The sequence below is a fragment of the Lygodium microphyllum genome, chromosome 24 (assembly GCF_053477565.2).
Source record: "Lygodium microphyllum isolate KBCC chromosome 24, Lygodium_microphyllum_v1.1.10, whole genome shotgun sequence".
Taxonomy (NCBI): domain Eukaryota; kingdom Viridiplantae; phylum Streptophyta; class Polypodiopsida; order Schizaeales; family Lygodiaceae; genus Lygodium; species Lygodium microphyllum.
This window is the reverse complement of record NC_141158.1, coordinates 78,135,177-78,150,583: the sequence shown is the minus strand read 5'-3', so window position 1 is coordinate 78,150,583 and position 15,407 is coordinate 78,135,177. Positions and strand designations below refer to the sequence as shown.

Genomic DNA, 15,407 nt, shown 5'->3' with positions numbered 1-15,407 from the left:
ACTCCTATGGATCCGAACTGGAAGGCCACTTCCCACTCAGCTTCTCCTTTGGCGGATGCTTCCCGCTATCGACAGTTGATAGGGTCTTTGATTTGGCTTCTCAACACCAGGGTTGATCTATGTTTTGCTGTTGGGCTCTTGGCAGGGTTCATGAGTGAACCTAAGACGGTGCATTGGCAGGCTGCTCAGAGGATACTTCGGTATCTGAGGGGGACGTCTGATTTGGGGATTCATTACCCCGCAGGGACAGATGGGTCAGATCTTGTACTTGCAGGTTGGAGCGACTCGGATTGGGCCGGTGACGTGGACCACAGGCGGTCTACAACAGGTTACTGCTTTACTTTGGGTGCAGGTGTTATTTCTTGGAGTAGCAAGAAGCAGCCCACGGTAGCCCTTTCGTCTACTGAGGCGGAGTATCGGGCCGCGTCTTCCACCACATGCGAGGTTGTGTGGCTTCGGAGACTGTTGGAGGAGCTTGGGTGCCCCCAGACTCGTCCTACATTGCTGCGATGTGACAATGAGAGTTGCATTGCCTTGGCGAGGAACCCTGTTTTTCATGCCCGGACGAAGCACATTGAGATCCAGTACCACTTCATCCGAGAAAAGCTTTTGGATGAGACCATCACTGTGGAGTATTGCAAGACGGAGGATAATCTTGCGGATTTGTTTACGAAGGCGCTTCCTCCGGCTCTACTTCGGCAATATTCCAGATCCCTCAGGCTTCTGCCTTGTCCAGGCTCTGAGAGGGGGTGTCAGAGATCATAGCCTGTTTCAGGCAGGCAACAGAGATCATAGCCTGTTTCAGGCAGGCAGCAGCAGGCAGCAGCTGCACAGTCCAGCTGTACAGTCGGACTGTGCAGTCGGACTGCCACGTGGCAGTCCGACTGCCTGCAGCTGATGTTTATCAGGCTGCGCCCTATTTTGGCGCCCCATCCTAGGCAGATTTTCGCCTATTTATTGCTGACGTTTTCAGCAGTCTGGTATTCATTCTCTGTCGCAGATTACAGACCGGTGCCGTGCAGATCTCTGTCTCTGTTCGCAGATTTCAGACAGCAGACAGTGCAGACTGCAGCAGACTTCGAGGTGGACAGCAGGTCGCATCGTCGAGGTGGAGACACGCAGTCCAGCGCACTGCGCCCGTGTATATCTTTGTATTCAACATTCTTTATACAGCAGATCTTCAGTGTACACTGTCTCTTTCTCTCCCTTCTCTCTCTGCGTTCTCTCTCTCTCAGTCCTACGCTTCCGCACCGCTGCACTCTGACACATCCAGAGGCTGTAACAGGGGCCTCACAAAGTGTACAGGGACTGTAATGCCAAGTTACATGAGGAGTTTACAAAGCTTATGGCAGGAAGCATTAGGGCAAGGAAATACAAGGTTTTTAAAACAGTCTATCAGAGTAATGAGAGTAGAAGGACTGATGAGTCTTGTCCTTCTGATCCTGGTGGTCTTCATCTTCATCTTCTTCTTTATTTTTTGGTCCATGGTCTTCTTCTTCTTTCACAGTTGCAAGATAGGCCTTTTGGGACCTCTTTCTAGCATGACAGAACTTCTCAGTGTGTCCGGTCCTTTTGCAGAAGTCACAGAAGAGCGGTTCCTTTTTACCTTTGTATCTGTTGTTTACATATAACATTTGTTTATCCTTTGAAGTGCCAGGCTCTTCTTTGCTTTTAAGTTTCTTTTCTTCCTCTAGCAGAGAGGCTTTAATATCAACAAGTTGAGGATCAGGCATATTGGTTAGAGTGGTTGATACATTATCATAAGCAGGAGGCAAACTTTTTAACAAGACACCAATACAAACATCTTTATCCATTTTTAGCTTTATTCCTGCAAGTTGAGTAAGCAGGCTTTCCATGTAGTTCAGATGGGATGCCAGGGATGTATGAGGCTTCATATCAAGTCGGAAAAATTCAATTAATAGACCATACTTAGACGACTTTGACTGTGCACCAAATAAGGTATCCAATTTATCCCAAGTGTCATGGGACGTGTCACAGGCATCCACATGATGGATGTAACTGTCGTCCAATTCCAGTTTGATGATGGCTTGTGCCTTGTCATCATTCTTCTGCCAAGTAACTGCAAGGTCCGCATCTCGAGGTTTCTTCTCTTTGCCATTTGTGATGGCCCAAAGACCCTTCTTCATCAGAATGAGCTTGATGCGGGTTTGCCAAGTGTGAAACCCGACTCCCTTGAATCGAGCATTTGGAGAGTCTTTTCCCATGTTGAGGTTGCAAGATCAGCAGCAAATCAACTCCAGAATTCTGAGATTTTATCGGTAGAAGAGCAGATTACAATGTGTCAAGAGACACAGGTAGAAAACACACTATGTCAGTGTTGATGTTGAGCTTGATTCTTCTTGTTCAGTCGTTCTTCAATCTTCTCAGGCCCTTTCCCTCCTTGATTTGATGCTGGGACAATGGATTAGAGTGAGCTTTAGCTTGGTAAAGTGTCAAGAGTGAGAAAATGAGAGAAAAAAAGAGCTTGAGAGATTTTGGCTATGGTGGAATTAGGGTTTCTAGGACAGGGGCTTGGCTTTTTTCAGATTGCAGGACTTGTAGTTGATCATTTTCAAAAAAATTTATATGTCTAGGAAGCTTATGTCAAGGGCTATCAAAGCCCCATGGAAATCGTCCAGATCGCGGACAGCACAGCGCACGCAGGGAGCTCGAACAGACACGGCGCAGATCTGGACAGCGATAGCGAATTTCTGCAATGCTGGAGCTGTAGATCACCAATGTTGGTGTTTAAAGTGACAGGAGGCAACGCCCTGAGCCAAGGAACATTTCTCCAGAAGAAATCGTGTTGAAATTCTGCCTGTGGAGGGAGATCAAGAAGCTCCAAGTGAGCTGGGTCCTGTTGGCTATGGAGGGCACCCAAAGCAGAAGCAGAGAAGATTGGCAATGTTGAACTCCAGGGTGTATAATGCTTAGGTGTGAGGTGCCAGGGAGAAGGACTTTGTGTTGGGGAAGATTCCCCTAGAAGGAATCGTGAAGAGATATGGTCTCTATGAGGAGATATAAGTGTTCAGAGCAGGGTATGTGCTATGTAGCAATGGCTGCCAAGCAGGGCAGTGAGAAGAAAGAGTAGGAGATGAGGTCCTAGACTTGGCCTGAGCTGGACTGAGCTCAAACTGAGCTAGATGAGAGTGAACTGGAGTTGGAGGAGCAGTGCCATGCCCGTCTGTGCTCTGATACCATGTGAAAGATGCGGGATCTAGGACATGGCAGTGAGTTATGGTGGATGGAAGGAGAAGTGTGGACTCATGATGGAGAAGACAAAGACACTGTTTGTTACACAAGTGAATTAGGTTCCAAGATTGAGACTTGGACTCATAAACATAATCTTGTGTATGTGGATAATGACATTGACACTTCACTGAAAAGAAAAGAGTACTATCATTGCATTAAGAAAAGGAAGCAAGTACAATGCTTTATAGGAAAGTAGGAAACTGCAGTAGGCACCACTGTGTATATGGGATAGGTAAGCCTGCATGTCCTTGGCCCTGAAGCTCCATACAAAGAGGCTATCAATGAGTGTGATTGCTGAATCTCAACAGAATGAAGATCCTAAAGCCAATCAACAAGCCATGACTTCTCTTCAATGGAGAAAGCAAGAGTGGTATCATCCACCTCAAGTAGATATACAAAAACAAACTCCATAGTCGTCGGGATAGCCTTCAAGTCCTTCAAACCATCCTTTGGCTTCAAATGGGGGTATTTCTACCAACACTACTCCTTGAGATGAGTGCCCTTCCCATGCGATGGGCACTTGGGCTTAGAATTCTTCTCATCCTTCTTGTCATCCTTTTTCTTGTTATTATTTGCCTTCTTCTTGTTTCCCCCTCTTGTACCTGCAATAAAAGATTTAGTGGAGCTAGATCCACTAGCTTCTATCTCTTTAAGATGCTCGTCATGTTCCAAAACACATAGGACAAGTGGGGCTAACTTCTCCCAAAGAAGAGTCTCACATACTCTCGATGCCAAAAGGCTAGTGAATATTGAGAACTCTTCTACAAGTTAAAAAAATTCTTGTTCAAAACCGAGCTCGGATCTCCGATCTTCGCGACGATCATGCCGCCTCTCAAAGAGAGTATGAAGAAACTCCTCATGTGAGACATTAAAGCCTTGGAACCGGTGATATTCCATCTCTCGAGTCCTACAAGCACACTAAATCCATTGTGTTTGTTTGTAGAAGAGCTCAAATAGAGAGAATAATCAGCTACACCTACAAGGAAACAATTGTAGATGTGACATGTCCCACCTTTGTCGAAAGTGTTAACAAATATGTCAATTCATGGTTGCGCCTCTACATGTCAATGGGCTAGGACACTAGGACATTTCTAGATTATTTAGGTTTTTTATATGGCATTTTATGATGGCTATTTTAGAATTTATTGCTGGCCAACCTGATATCATTTATGGCATTATTTTTGCCTATCTATATCAAGCACTCCACCACAATTGGTATCATGCATCATCTGTCATTCATCATCTGGTAGGTTCTGGTGGAGGGAGAGGAGCAGGTGCCAATGCTTTCATAGCCGATGACTCGTATTCGTTATGTATTGTCTCATATCTTGGTATATGGATTCCATTTCCCAAGTATCTCTTTGATTCTGAGTTCTTTGTGCAGTGTTCTTTTCTTTTGCAATGTTTCTCTTTCTCTTTCCTCTATCTCTTGTGTTCAACAGTCTACTACAGTAGTTTTCCATGCTTCCATCACTGCATCAACTTCTGACATAAAGCACCTATAAAACATAAAAATTTTGTGCTTTCTGTAACAAATAGCAAGCTGAAAATTCGCATTTTCAGCAATAGGGTGGTATTCTCTGAAGGGAACCTCCATGTCTGCACTTAGGCAATGATACCATGTGAGTGCGCATCAGCAAAGGAACATGAACACAGAGAGAAAAGAAGAAGAGAGAGGACAACAAGAAGAGAGGAGAAATCTGCAGTGAATCTGAAACAAATGTTGAATACAATGGCAAACTGATCGGTCCCTGTACGCAGCCCAAAGCATCAGTGAGGGCACTATATCAAGATGGAAAATGATAACAGCACCAAAGACTATGACAGAGACGGAGCGTGCAGCCAGCAGTCCTCAGAGAAGATGGAGAAGAATGCTGCAATCTGTGAAAGCACCTATAGAAGATAGAAAAGAATGATCTACCCCAGCCAGCCAGTGGCCAATAAATAGCCATAAATGCTGAAATCTGGCCGCCAGCGCTGACTGCTGCCAGCTAGTCGACTGCATTGTCGGACTGCTATCTAGGCAGTGAAAATGATGACGGGGCAGCTGCTGGGCAGAATCACTGCAGTCTAGAGTTGATCAATATCAGACAAGGCTGATCCGGAGGAAGAAATGCACATAAAACTGAATGACAAACACAATCAGAGCTCCTCTGTCTCCATTACAGACTCTAACAGAGCTTACAACCAGGAGATGACAGACTAACAGACTAAAATGGCAAGCTAGCAAACCCAACCAACACCTACGAACCTTCTCTGAAGCACAAAGGTAATCAAAGGTATCACCTACCATAAAAACACAAAAGATCACATGGTGAAAAGGAGTTAGTGGTTGCAATGGCACACGTGACAACCAATCGAGTCAAAGGTCAAGAGGTGGCAGCTGATATCACGTCAACAGGCCACAGAAATAACGCAAGGGAAGAGGCAGCTGCAAGCTGCAGCTCAAGCATGATGACAGCAGGTGGCAACAGTTCGACCAAAAACACAAGGATATCGACTGATTGGACAGGTAGGCAACTGCACGGGAAGTTTCAAACAGATCTGCTGCAGCACGTCATCACCATCAACAGTATCACCAAAAGGCTATGACTCTCTTTTAATTGCATTTGTGATGTTTGTAGAGTTTTACCCCATCTCTTGTAACTTGGGAAAACCCCAAAAAATAGATACATTTCAATAAGAGCTAGTTGGAGTCTTCCTTCTTTGTGGCATTGACTGGTTGTCACATATGTGTTGCCTGGTTTTCTAGGACTTAAAATTTGTATTTTTTTGTGGACAGAGAGAAGATTTTGGCCTTGCTTTAGCATTTTAAGGGAAAAAGGAGGGGGGCAAGACGATATATTTCTCCAAGAGATCGAAACAACTTGCTTCTGAGTGCTAAACATGAGCTCTGTATATGAGAGTCAACACTAGAGAACTCTTTGTAACTTTCACCACAAACTACAGATTTCCAGGAGCCAGAACATCTGAAACCAGACTATAATACAATACAAGTAAATATAGCCCTCAACAGGTCTCTCATTCTCAGCCACCAGTGATATTAACCAATGTTTGCTGGTTGCAACCTTTATACTTAGTCTTTATCGACAGGTTATAAAAGTGGCAAATGCTTTCTCTGAGATCTTTTCATTGTATGAATAGAGAGCTCAGTCAGCCTCAGTAGCATATACAGAGTCTAGTTCAACAGTTTCAAAGTCACAAACCTGATTGTACAAAGAGCGTTTTTCATCATCTTTGAGAACCTGTAATCAAAAGTTGTGTAAGTAAAACTGGAGAACTACTTTATCAGGCCAACAAGCAGATCCAGTCATAAGTTGTTTCAGTTATGATAGAGAACTACTGTAGTGCAGCCAGTTAGACTAAAGACTGACCAGCAATACAGCACTCCTGATTTACAATGTACCTCATAAGCCTTTTGTATCTCTTGAAATCTCTTTTCTGCTTTGCTGTCACCTTGGTTCATATCTGGGTGATGTACTTTGGCCAGCTATAGCAAAATAATTGCAACACATTTAGATATAAATTATATCTGAGCAATGGCCTTCTCAGCACACACTTTTTGCATTTCAGACTTACTGCAAAGTAAGCTTTCTTGATTTCTGATGCAGTTGCCCGTCGGCTGATACCAAGAACTTCATAATAATCCCGAATAAGGTTGATGGCTTCACATTTATTTAAAAAATAAGAAACAATTACAAAAAGAATAATGCCTTGTATACCCCCAAAAAAAACACGAAGTGCAAGAATATCCACATATCTTGAAACTCAACCTGTGGCATGAAAATATCGATTTGATGAAGTACAGTTGACATATGAAAATCTCCTTTGGTTGCTTGGCAGCTTTGATGAATTTGAACCTGGATATTATGAACTTGAGAATTTAAACTCATGCATGGAAAATAGTTTTATTACTAAACTCTAGTTTGTTGAGTAATGCTACCTTGCAAACTACTGCAGATACAAAACTCTCGACGCCCTCTAGCTTGATGAGCAGATAACACTCTGTTGACTGTGTCCTGACCAAAGAAATGGCACTCTTCAAAAACAGAACATACAATCTATATCCAATACACATTTTGAATATAATCCTTCATAGCTGCAACTTGCACACAAAAAGGATTGATGCCTTGGGATATCCAAAACAAATAGTAACAACAACTAAGATGGCATAATCATAAGAGACTAGTTTGTGTGCATGTACTGCTGACTGGTTAAATTGCGATACTGTTCAGAACAAAAATTTAAAGAGTTTTGGACCAATGCCCATATTAAATGTCGCTAAACTTTAGAGGGATGATTGCAAATAAGTTTTGGGTTGGCAGAAATGTGATATTCCATCAACTTAAGCAACTCGGAATGCCTTGAACAAATGTATATTGCTTTCCATGCAGGTTGCAATGCCCACAAGCAGTTTTACCCCCATTCATCTGAGCACCAATAGGAAGTCCTCCATTTATCTCAAAGAACCTTACCTTGGAAAGGAACTTTCAAAGTCTGTCCATTCATCTATGGGGTCTGCCACCAACCTGTTGGCCCAGGTATGAAGTAAAAATTGTCGATAAATAAGAGAGAAAGGAGAGAGACGAAGAGGGAGAGAGAGGGAGAGAGAGGGAAAGAGACAATTGATGCACAATATTTACCAATCATAACGGAAGCCAATGTACTGATGAATGAGAGTACAATGCTCGAAGAGACCACAAAGAATAATGCCACATTTCATGCACTAAGATTGCTCTAGGTGGCTTTTTATAGAAAAACCTAACCCCAAACAGCTTAACTATCATAAGGAACCCTGATAGTAGTGTCACTAGGATCATAGAGCGATAGGCTAACAACTATTTTAATAGTAGTTTAAATACCTAGCAAGCCCAAAACATGGATCAAAGGGCATCAATGTGAAGCCCATGAGATGCCTTGCAACCCCCCCTCCATGCAATGGACGGGCCACACACCGATCTATGGACAATAAAATAACAACAAGATATAAGGTCACGGTTGCACATATTCATCCTAATGGATGTAGCGGCCTATGATAAAACAATGAATGACCTATCAGGTTTTAAAAGGTATAAAATGTAGAGATAGCCAAATAGCTCGAAACTTTGATGGAGAAATAGCCTTCATAAAAAGATCTATCAAAATATCTTCTAAATAACCAACCCAATCACAATCCATGAATCCATGCATAATAACTGAACAAACATAGGCTTAAATCCTTGGTGCCCTTGAAACGTGTGAAGACACTCTTCACTACCCACCACAATGATCGTGCTTGATTGGGAAGCTGAATATTGTGTCTACAATATAAGGATTGCCCTCAATGGGGACAAATTGGAAAGCCAAAGGAGGACAAAGTACACCCAAAGTAACGATAGCAAGTGGTTGCTAAATAATGTTATAATGTTGCATTTTGGAGTCTAGACAACATTGATCCCAATAATAAGTAGATCATCAATATACGTAATAAAAATCAGCAAATCTGAAATATGTTGCCTTGAAGAAACATGTGCCATTAAAGGATCACTCACTGAAAGAGCATGATCAATAGATATTTCAACATGTTGTTGATCATAAGAATCAACATGATAAAGCCCCAATGTGAGAGTGTTGGTCAATATAATAGAAGAAGGTACCTAATCATCATAAATCACTCAGCAAGGGCCATTGAAGACAACTCAATAGCTACAAGTGGCAATGGCTGAGATGGAAAGTAGGTTTTTCTGCATGACTAGCATATAGAGGACATTTCGAAATGACATCGAAGTGTCAAAAACTGTAGTAACATGTGCATTAGCAATGCCTTCAACTACACAAGAGGCATTGTTTGCACACATAACAATGCATCCCTTAGGTACATGAGAAATAGATGAGATATACTTAAAAGCACCACTATCAAAATACCAAGTCAAAACACCAATGATAGAAAAAGAAGCATTGTGCATAGAAGGATTATACAAACAATAGATGAAAAAGTGTAGTCCTTATGCTTGGCAAGTTGACTATCTCATCGGTGACAGCAAGATTGGACTCCTTATTCTCCGATGCAATGCACTTATGACATTCAATGATGCCATGCCCTAGCTTTTGGCAATAATTACACCTCTTTGTTTTAGAAGTAGTATCATTTGGAGGATTGGTAAAGGATGAACCCACATGGGAGGTCTTCGAAAAACGAGTGGAAGAAGAAGTATGAACAACATGAAAGCTTGCTAGTTTTGGGCTTGCCTATGATGTTGGGCGGAAAAGGCATGTTCTATCACCAAAGTAACGTTGAAGTTGAGATAGTTTTATTCTTCTTACAACAAAATAGACACAATAGAGAGTATAGGTAGGTCGGTTCCCCATAGTTCCTAACCACCCTAAAAGTAAATAGGCATATATTCAAGGATAGGGGGAAAAGCCTCCTAAAGAGGGAAAAAACTGCCCCGGCAGCAATCCTGAGTGTGTCCATATATATCACTATTAAAACATGGCAGCAAATCCCCCCTGGAGTGATGCAATGAACAAGAGCTAGCAGTAGTGTATAGGAAAGTGCCATGCCCAATAGACTAGATCAATCCAAAAAGGGGAGTAAGCCCAAAGCTTCACGAAAAGCTTTGAACTTTTAACAAGGCAAAGCTACAAGGTTGTCTTGTGTTGGCACATAAACCAAGTTGATCTCTCCTATAAAAAGTCTCTCCCTGACATAATCATAGTGCACCTCAATGTGCTTCACACGTGAATGAAACAATGGATTCCATGTTGTCAAAAGATGACGTACCAACAAGACATTAGGGTTTGCGGGGAGAAACATGAAGTGAACTCGGCAAACATGGAGAAGAGAAGAGAAGAGAGAAAAAACTCTGATGAATGGAATGATGAAGTTCTGAATCATGGAGTGAATGTGATACAAGGGAACAAGGGTGCCGTAGCACAAAGAAGATGATGAAAACAACCACAAACCACAATGTCCTCCTGAAGGGATGTGAGGGCAGTTGGAGAGACTGGAGAGAAGAGGTGATGGATTCAATGAATCAGCCGTAAGGAATGAATGAAAGAGTAGCCTATAAATAGGCACAGTCAGTCTAGGATGGCGCCCCTTTTTGGGGATGCAAACCCTAAACGCAAAACGCAAAAACGCAAAAACACAAACTGCAGGTGAAGGGTGAAAGGTTTCTCAGCACCCCCTCTCAGGCCCAAAAAGAGGAAGAAGAGAAGAGTGAGGTGGAGATGGAATGCTACATGCTGAAGAATGCTCATGCAGCAGGTGCCACTTGGACAGTGTCCTGCGTGGGAAAATTGTTCACTTGCCCAAGCGCCCTAGTACAAAGATGATGAAAACATGCAATGCATAGGAGGAATGTCGGACTTTGTGTGGTGCCAAGAACCATAAGGATATGCCCATACTCGATCTCAGGAGTTGGCTCTATGCTAACCAAGAGAAGAGGAGGAAGAAGATGTAGAGGATCCACAAGATTTCCACCCGAAAGGTAATCTACAGTAAAGAACAGTAGACAGAGTGAACTAGAGAACCTGAAACTCAACCTCAGGAGAGAAGCCACTAGCTCCGTGCATCCATCCAAGGAATACGAAGGCCTCGTCACCAAGTCGCGGCTAAACCTCCAAGGCCCCGATCTAGGTAGATCCTCGAGATCCTGGGTATCAATAAGTGAGATGACCACTGGAAGGAAGCCACTCCATCCAAGGATAGAAGAAGAAGGTAAAAGGCCTCTGCCAGGGGTACCAAGGATTGAGCAAGGGGTGGGGATTCCCTTTGAAACTCGAGGAATAAGAGCCCCCTCTAAAGTCACAATAGATATAGATGTCCCCTCCGATGGCAAAGAAAGATCAGCCCCCTCTGAACTTCCCTCTGAGGTGAATAGGGAATCCAAAAACTCATGGGTCATGAACTCCGAAATGTCTGAGAATGAAGAAAGTGCTGTCAATCGTACCAAAGAAGTTATCTAGGGTGGTGAAGAACTCCCAAAGGTGGTCTCTTGAACCTGAGTAGGCAAGGGTGAAGGGTGGGGCTCAAACTGAGCAATGAGTGGGCAACAGTCGCTGCTTCTTAATGGAGCGGACCGAGAAGCCAAAGAAGAGGAAGGAATTGAGCAACCACTATCTCTCAAAGGAGCGGACTAATGAGGAGACGGTATCAAACAATCACTGTCTCTCGATGGAGCGGACTGCAGAACCGCAGGCCGTGGTAGCCATTGTACCCGAAAATAGGTGGGAGAAGACTGCTGCTGGCATTGCGACGATCTCCAAGAGGTCGTAGCGCCAATCGATCCTGCATGTGCTCGAAAGGACTTAGTGCGCATCGAATGCGTCTTAATGCATTGAGCATAGTACTCTAATAGCCGATGCAGAACGATCTTTGTGGCCCAGAAAGGAGAGGTGCCACAAGGAGTGCCTGGTGGAAAACGCATATACTTAGGAGGAGGTGAGCAAATGTCAAAGTCGGCAAGCATTGGTGGTGTGTCCAGTGATACCACAATAGAAACACCCACTAGTCTAGTCATCTGTTGGTAAAGAAGCCATGGATACCAGTGTGCCTTGCTGAAGAAGAAAGAGGTGGAAAAGGTGGAAGAGGTCAGCCACGAACCATGAACCGAAATGTCTCCCTCAAAGGGTGTAACAGTTGTGTGAAGCACGAACCGCAATGTCCACCACAAGGGGTGGAAGGACAGTGGAAGGGCTGAAAGTGAGCTGCTAGTGGGAGGAGGATGTAACCAACAGTAAGAGGTTGCAACCAGTAGAAAGACGCAAGTGAGGAAAGAGAGAGACTAAAAACGCAAAGAAAAACCAGCAATAGCAATCAGCTTGCTAAATCAGCTCCGAACGGTGTGTGATAGGCTGAAAACATGTGCCAAATTGTTGTAGACAACAATGGCCAACTTGGACCGTAATGTCCTCCGCATCCGGGATGTGAGCAACAAGCTAAAATACCTGAAATCTATAAAAACAAGATTGTTTTCTAATTGAAAAGTGATCAACAACAATCACTCTACTGTAAACACCTGCAAACTACGGGTGGAAGGCTAGAAACAGGCGCCAGACTGTAGATGACAGCAAGGGACAGCTGAGACTGTGATGTCCTCCACGAAACGGGTATGGACAGCAAGCTGAAAACACCTAAATCCTACAAAAACGAGATTTTGATGCAGTGGAAGAAGAAGAGAAGGGGATGCCGAACCCGCCATCGGTCTTTGCCGTCACTGGAGTGGGGAACCTTCGCCACTATTTGAGTAGATCCAGCTCTGATACCATGTCAAAAGATGACGTATCAACGAGACAGTAGGGTTTGCGAGGAGGAACACAGAGTGAACTCGGTAAACATGGAAAAGAGAAGAGAAGAGAGAATAAACTCTAATGAATGGAATGATGAAGTTCTGAATCATGGGGTGAATGTGATACAAGGGAACAAGGGTGTCGTAGCACAAGGAAGATGATGAAGACAACCACGAACCACGAACCACAATGTCCTCCTGAAGAGGTGTGAGGGCAGTTGAAGAGGTTGACGAGAGGAGGTGACGGACTGAATGAATCAACCGTAAGGAATGAATGAGAAAGTGGCCTATAAATAGACACAGTCAGTCTAGGATGGCGCCCCTTTTTGGGACTACAAACACTAAACGCAAACCCTAAATGCAAAACGCAAAAATGCAAAAACGCAAACTACGGGTGAAGGGTGAAGGGTTTCTCAACACATGCAACTTATTACAACAACAAGATGGCACCAAATACAAGATGCACGCTAAAGCACATGCATTTTGCAAATGAGAACATGGCATTTGACCTAACTCCAATGCATAATCAAGGTTTTTGCAAACTTCTTATATTCAACATTTCCATTTTTAATCCCTAGAAGAATTGCATTCTTCAAGCCTTTTCAAAAAGACAATGAAACATGGAGAGGGGACAAGGTATCGTCTGTATACTTCTTCTAAACAACCAATGCCCACCTTCAAAGCATTCATCACCAAATACCATCAAGTTCTTGATAAAGAAGTGCTCCTAGTTGTTCAGTTTTTCATCATCCTAATGGACCTCTTGGAAGCACCCATTCACCCCATTGAATCCTACATCTGCTCTACCTTCTTCAACTCCTTTGCCAAGGGTTTGGAATCTTTCAAGCACAAGGAGCTTATTTCATTTGGAAACAGCACAATCCTTCTAAATTTGACTCAATGATATGTCATCCAGTGAATGTCCAAGTGGGGAAAATAGAACAAAAAGTGCTGGAACAACGCTCAAAAACTAAATAACCAGCACAATCACGTATTTATTTTGTGTTTTTACAAACTTGAGATAACATGCAATCAGCACCTGTAGATGGTTTTCGCATGAAAGTGTAACAACAAAAACTCTAGCATACTACAGCACTTACTAATGGGACATGAGACAGCCTTGAAGAGCCATACTCTCCAATATTCTTGAAGATACGTGTGTACTTCCTCAAGGACACCCTGCCCATGTGCTTGTGATTACTTGTATTTGCCCTCAAGCTACTTTCGGCTAACAAATCGTATGACGCTGTGTAAACACATGTTTGTAGCTCAGTGTAAACCCAATACCCTGCATTGAAAAAAGAAGGAAGAAAAGTGAGAACACAAGGAAAAAACATGTAATGCTGTGATAAATTGGATTTGGCAATCAGGAACAGAAACCAGTGCCGTCGCTAGTTAACAAGTATAATGTAAACATTAAGGTTAATCTAGGAGAGACAGAACAGGCTAATATCAAAGAGGGATATTCATGATTGAGTTTTTTAAAGAAGATCAGGGAATCAAGTTATGGCTTGGCAGTTAAGTGTGATACAATCAAGCTGACAGAAATCCAACATGAGACAACATCCTTCAATTAACTTGCAATGCTGAGTGAACTTCATAATACCTTCAAATTGAAGAAGACCTCTTCGGGAGAGCAGCCCAGGGTAGTTGCACTGTGAATGATTGATTGAATGGCAAAAACCCAGAATTTTTCACTGCAAAGGTTCGGATTCCGGAAGGAGAATCTCAATAATTCTTGGTAACAAAGAACCTAATGCGCCATAATAAAGCTTAATCAGAGTTTTCAGGCGCACAGTGAATTGACTAAAATGAGAAGAAGTACCTTCGGACGCCCTCGCACAAACAAGAGCGGCAACAAGGTGCTCGTAAGAGTGTTTTGTTGTAAAATTAACAGGAAAATAAAACTTTAAAAACTAAACCTATGTCACTTTTAGGTCTCACACTCTTTTTTTTCTTTTCGGGGGGAGGGGGGGGGTTGTAAGGGCTTTGTAGCTACACCATGCCGTTGCTACCGATTGCACCTATATAGGGAGTAGTAGTGACTCAAAGCCCTGCCTTGTTTTCACTTTACGTGTGATTTCCTATGCCCAGTGGTGAACCCTCTTATGTGCGGCGTCACAAGGGTGTAGTCCTGGGATGTGTCTATGTTGTCCCGCTTTTGGATTGAATAATACAAGAGTATACCTTGAGCTCATATCGTGTTACCTTTCTGTGCCGTGTTGAGTGCGTAACGAGTGCAGGTTCATCACACTTGGTATCAGGCTTTGTAGCTATACCATGCCGTTGCTACCGATTGCACCTATATAGGGAGTAGTAGTGACTCAAAGCCCTGCCTTGTTTCCACTCTACGTGTGATTTCCTATGCCCAGTGGAAGACAAGATATCAACACCTCCTTTTTGCTGCACCCTTTGGTATAACTTTGATTAATCCAACATTGCCACTCGCATCCTCATTAGAGCATAATGCAACTCATCCTTTGAAAATGTGATGAAACAATCTCCATCTTCAATGCACTTGCTTCAACTGATTAGCATCTCACTCCTAAAATAGCTATAAGCAAACATCTCATCGATCAAGGCTCCATCCAAGGAGAAAGGTGGTCTAGTTTAGGTTGGGAAGATCTTTTGCTAAGCAATGCCACTACAACTAGAATTGAGAATTCTAAAGTAATCGAGGGTCCTATTGCTACTTGGAAATCGGTGATCAGTGTTGCTGACTAGAATCCCAATCAACTCCTCACTTTTGGCGATCTAGATTTGTGATAACGCCTTTGAGTATCACTTTGCCCCAATTCATGAGAATGCAAGAATGGCAAAGTCTTTATTCCCGAAAGGTGTTCATCGTTGGTTTGATGTCTAGCATCTTGAGTAGTGGAGATG

At 43.1% G+C, this 15,407-nt stretch overlaps 1 protein-coding gene across 1 annotated transcript in view; it reads right to left on the bottom strand.

Moving 5' to 3' along the window:
- The window catches only part of LOC148015268 (chaperone protein dnaJ GFA2, mitochondrial-like), a 59,322-nt gene extending 44,865 nt beyond the window's left edge, over positions 1 to 14,457 (bottom strand). Inside the window, exons 1-8 of the mRNA XM_087665408.1 lie at positions 14,350 to 14,457; positions 14,131 to 14,277; positions 13,625 to 13,812; positions 7,196 to 7,271; positions 7,026 to 7,112; positions 6,832 to 6,917; positions 6,659 to 6,742; positions 6,459 to 6,497 (exon numbers count right to left, since the gene is read on the bottom strand). Of these exons, the coding sequence (XP_087521534.1) occupies positions 6,459 to 6,497; positions 6,659 to 6,742; positions 6,832 to 6,917; positions 7,026 to 7,112; positions 7,196 to 7,271; positions 13,625 to 13,711 (459 nt within the window). The 5' untranslated portion in view covers positions 13,712 to 13,812; positions 14,131 to 14,277; positions 14,350 to 14,457. The remainder of the gene's footprint in view (positions 1 to 6,458; positions 6,498 to 6,658; positions 6,743 to 6,831; positions 6,918 to 7,025; positions 7,113 to 7,195; positions 7,272 to 13,624; positions 13,813 to 14,130; positions 14,278 to 14,349) is intronic.
- Between the last annotated feature and the right edge of the window lie 950 nt (positions 14,458 to 15,407).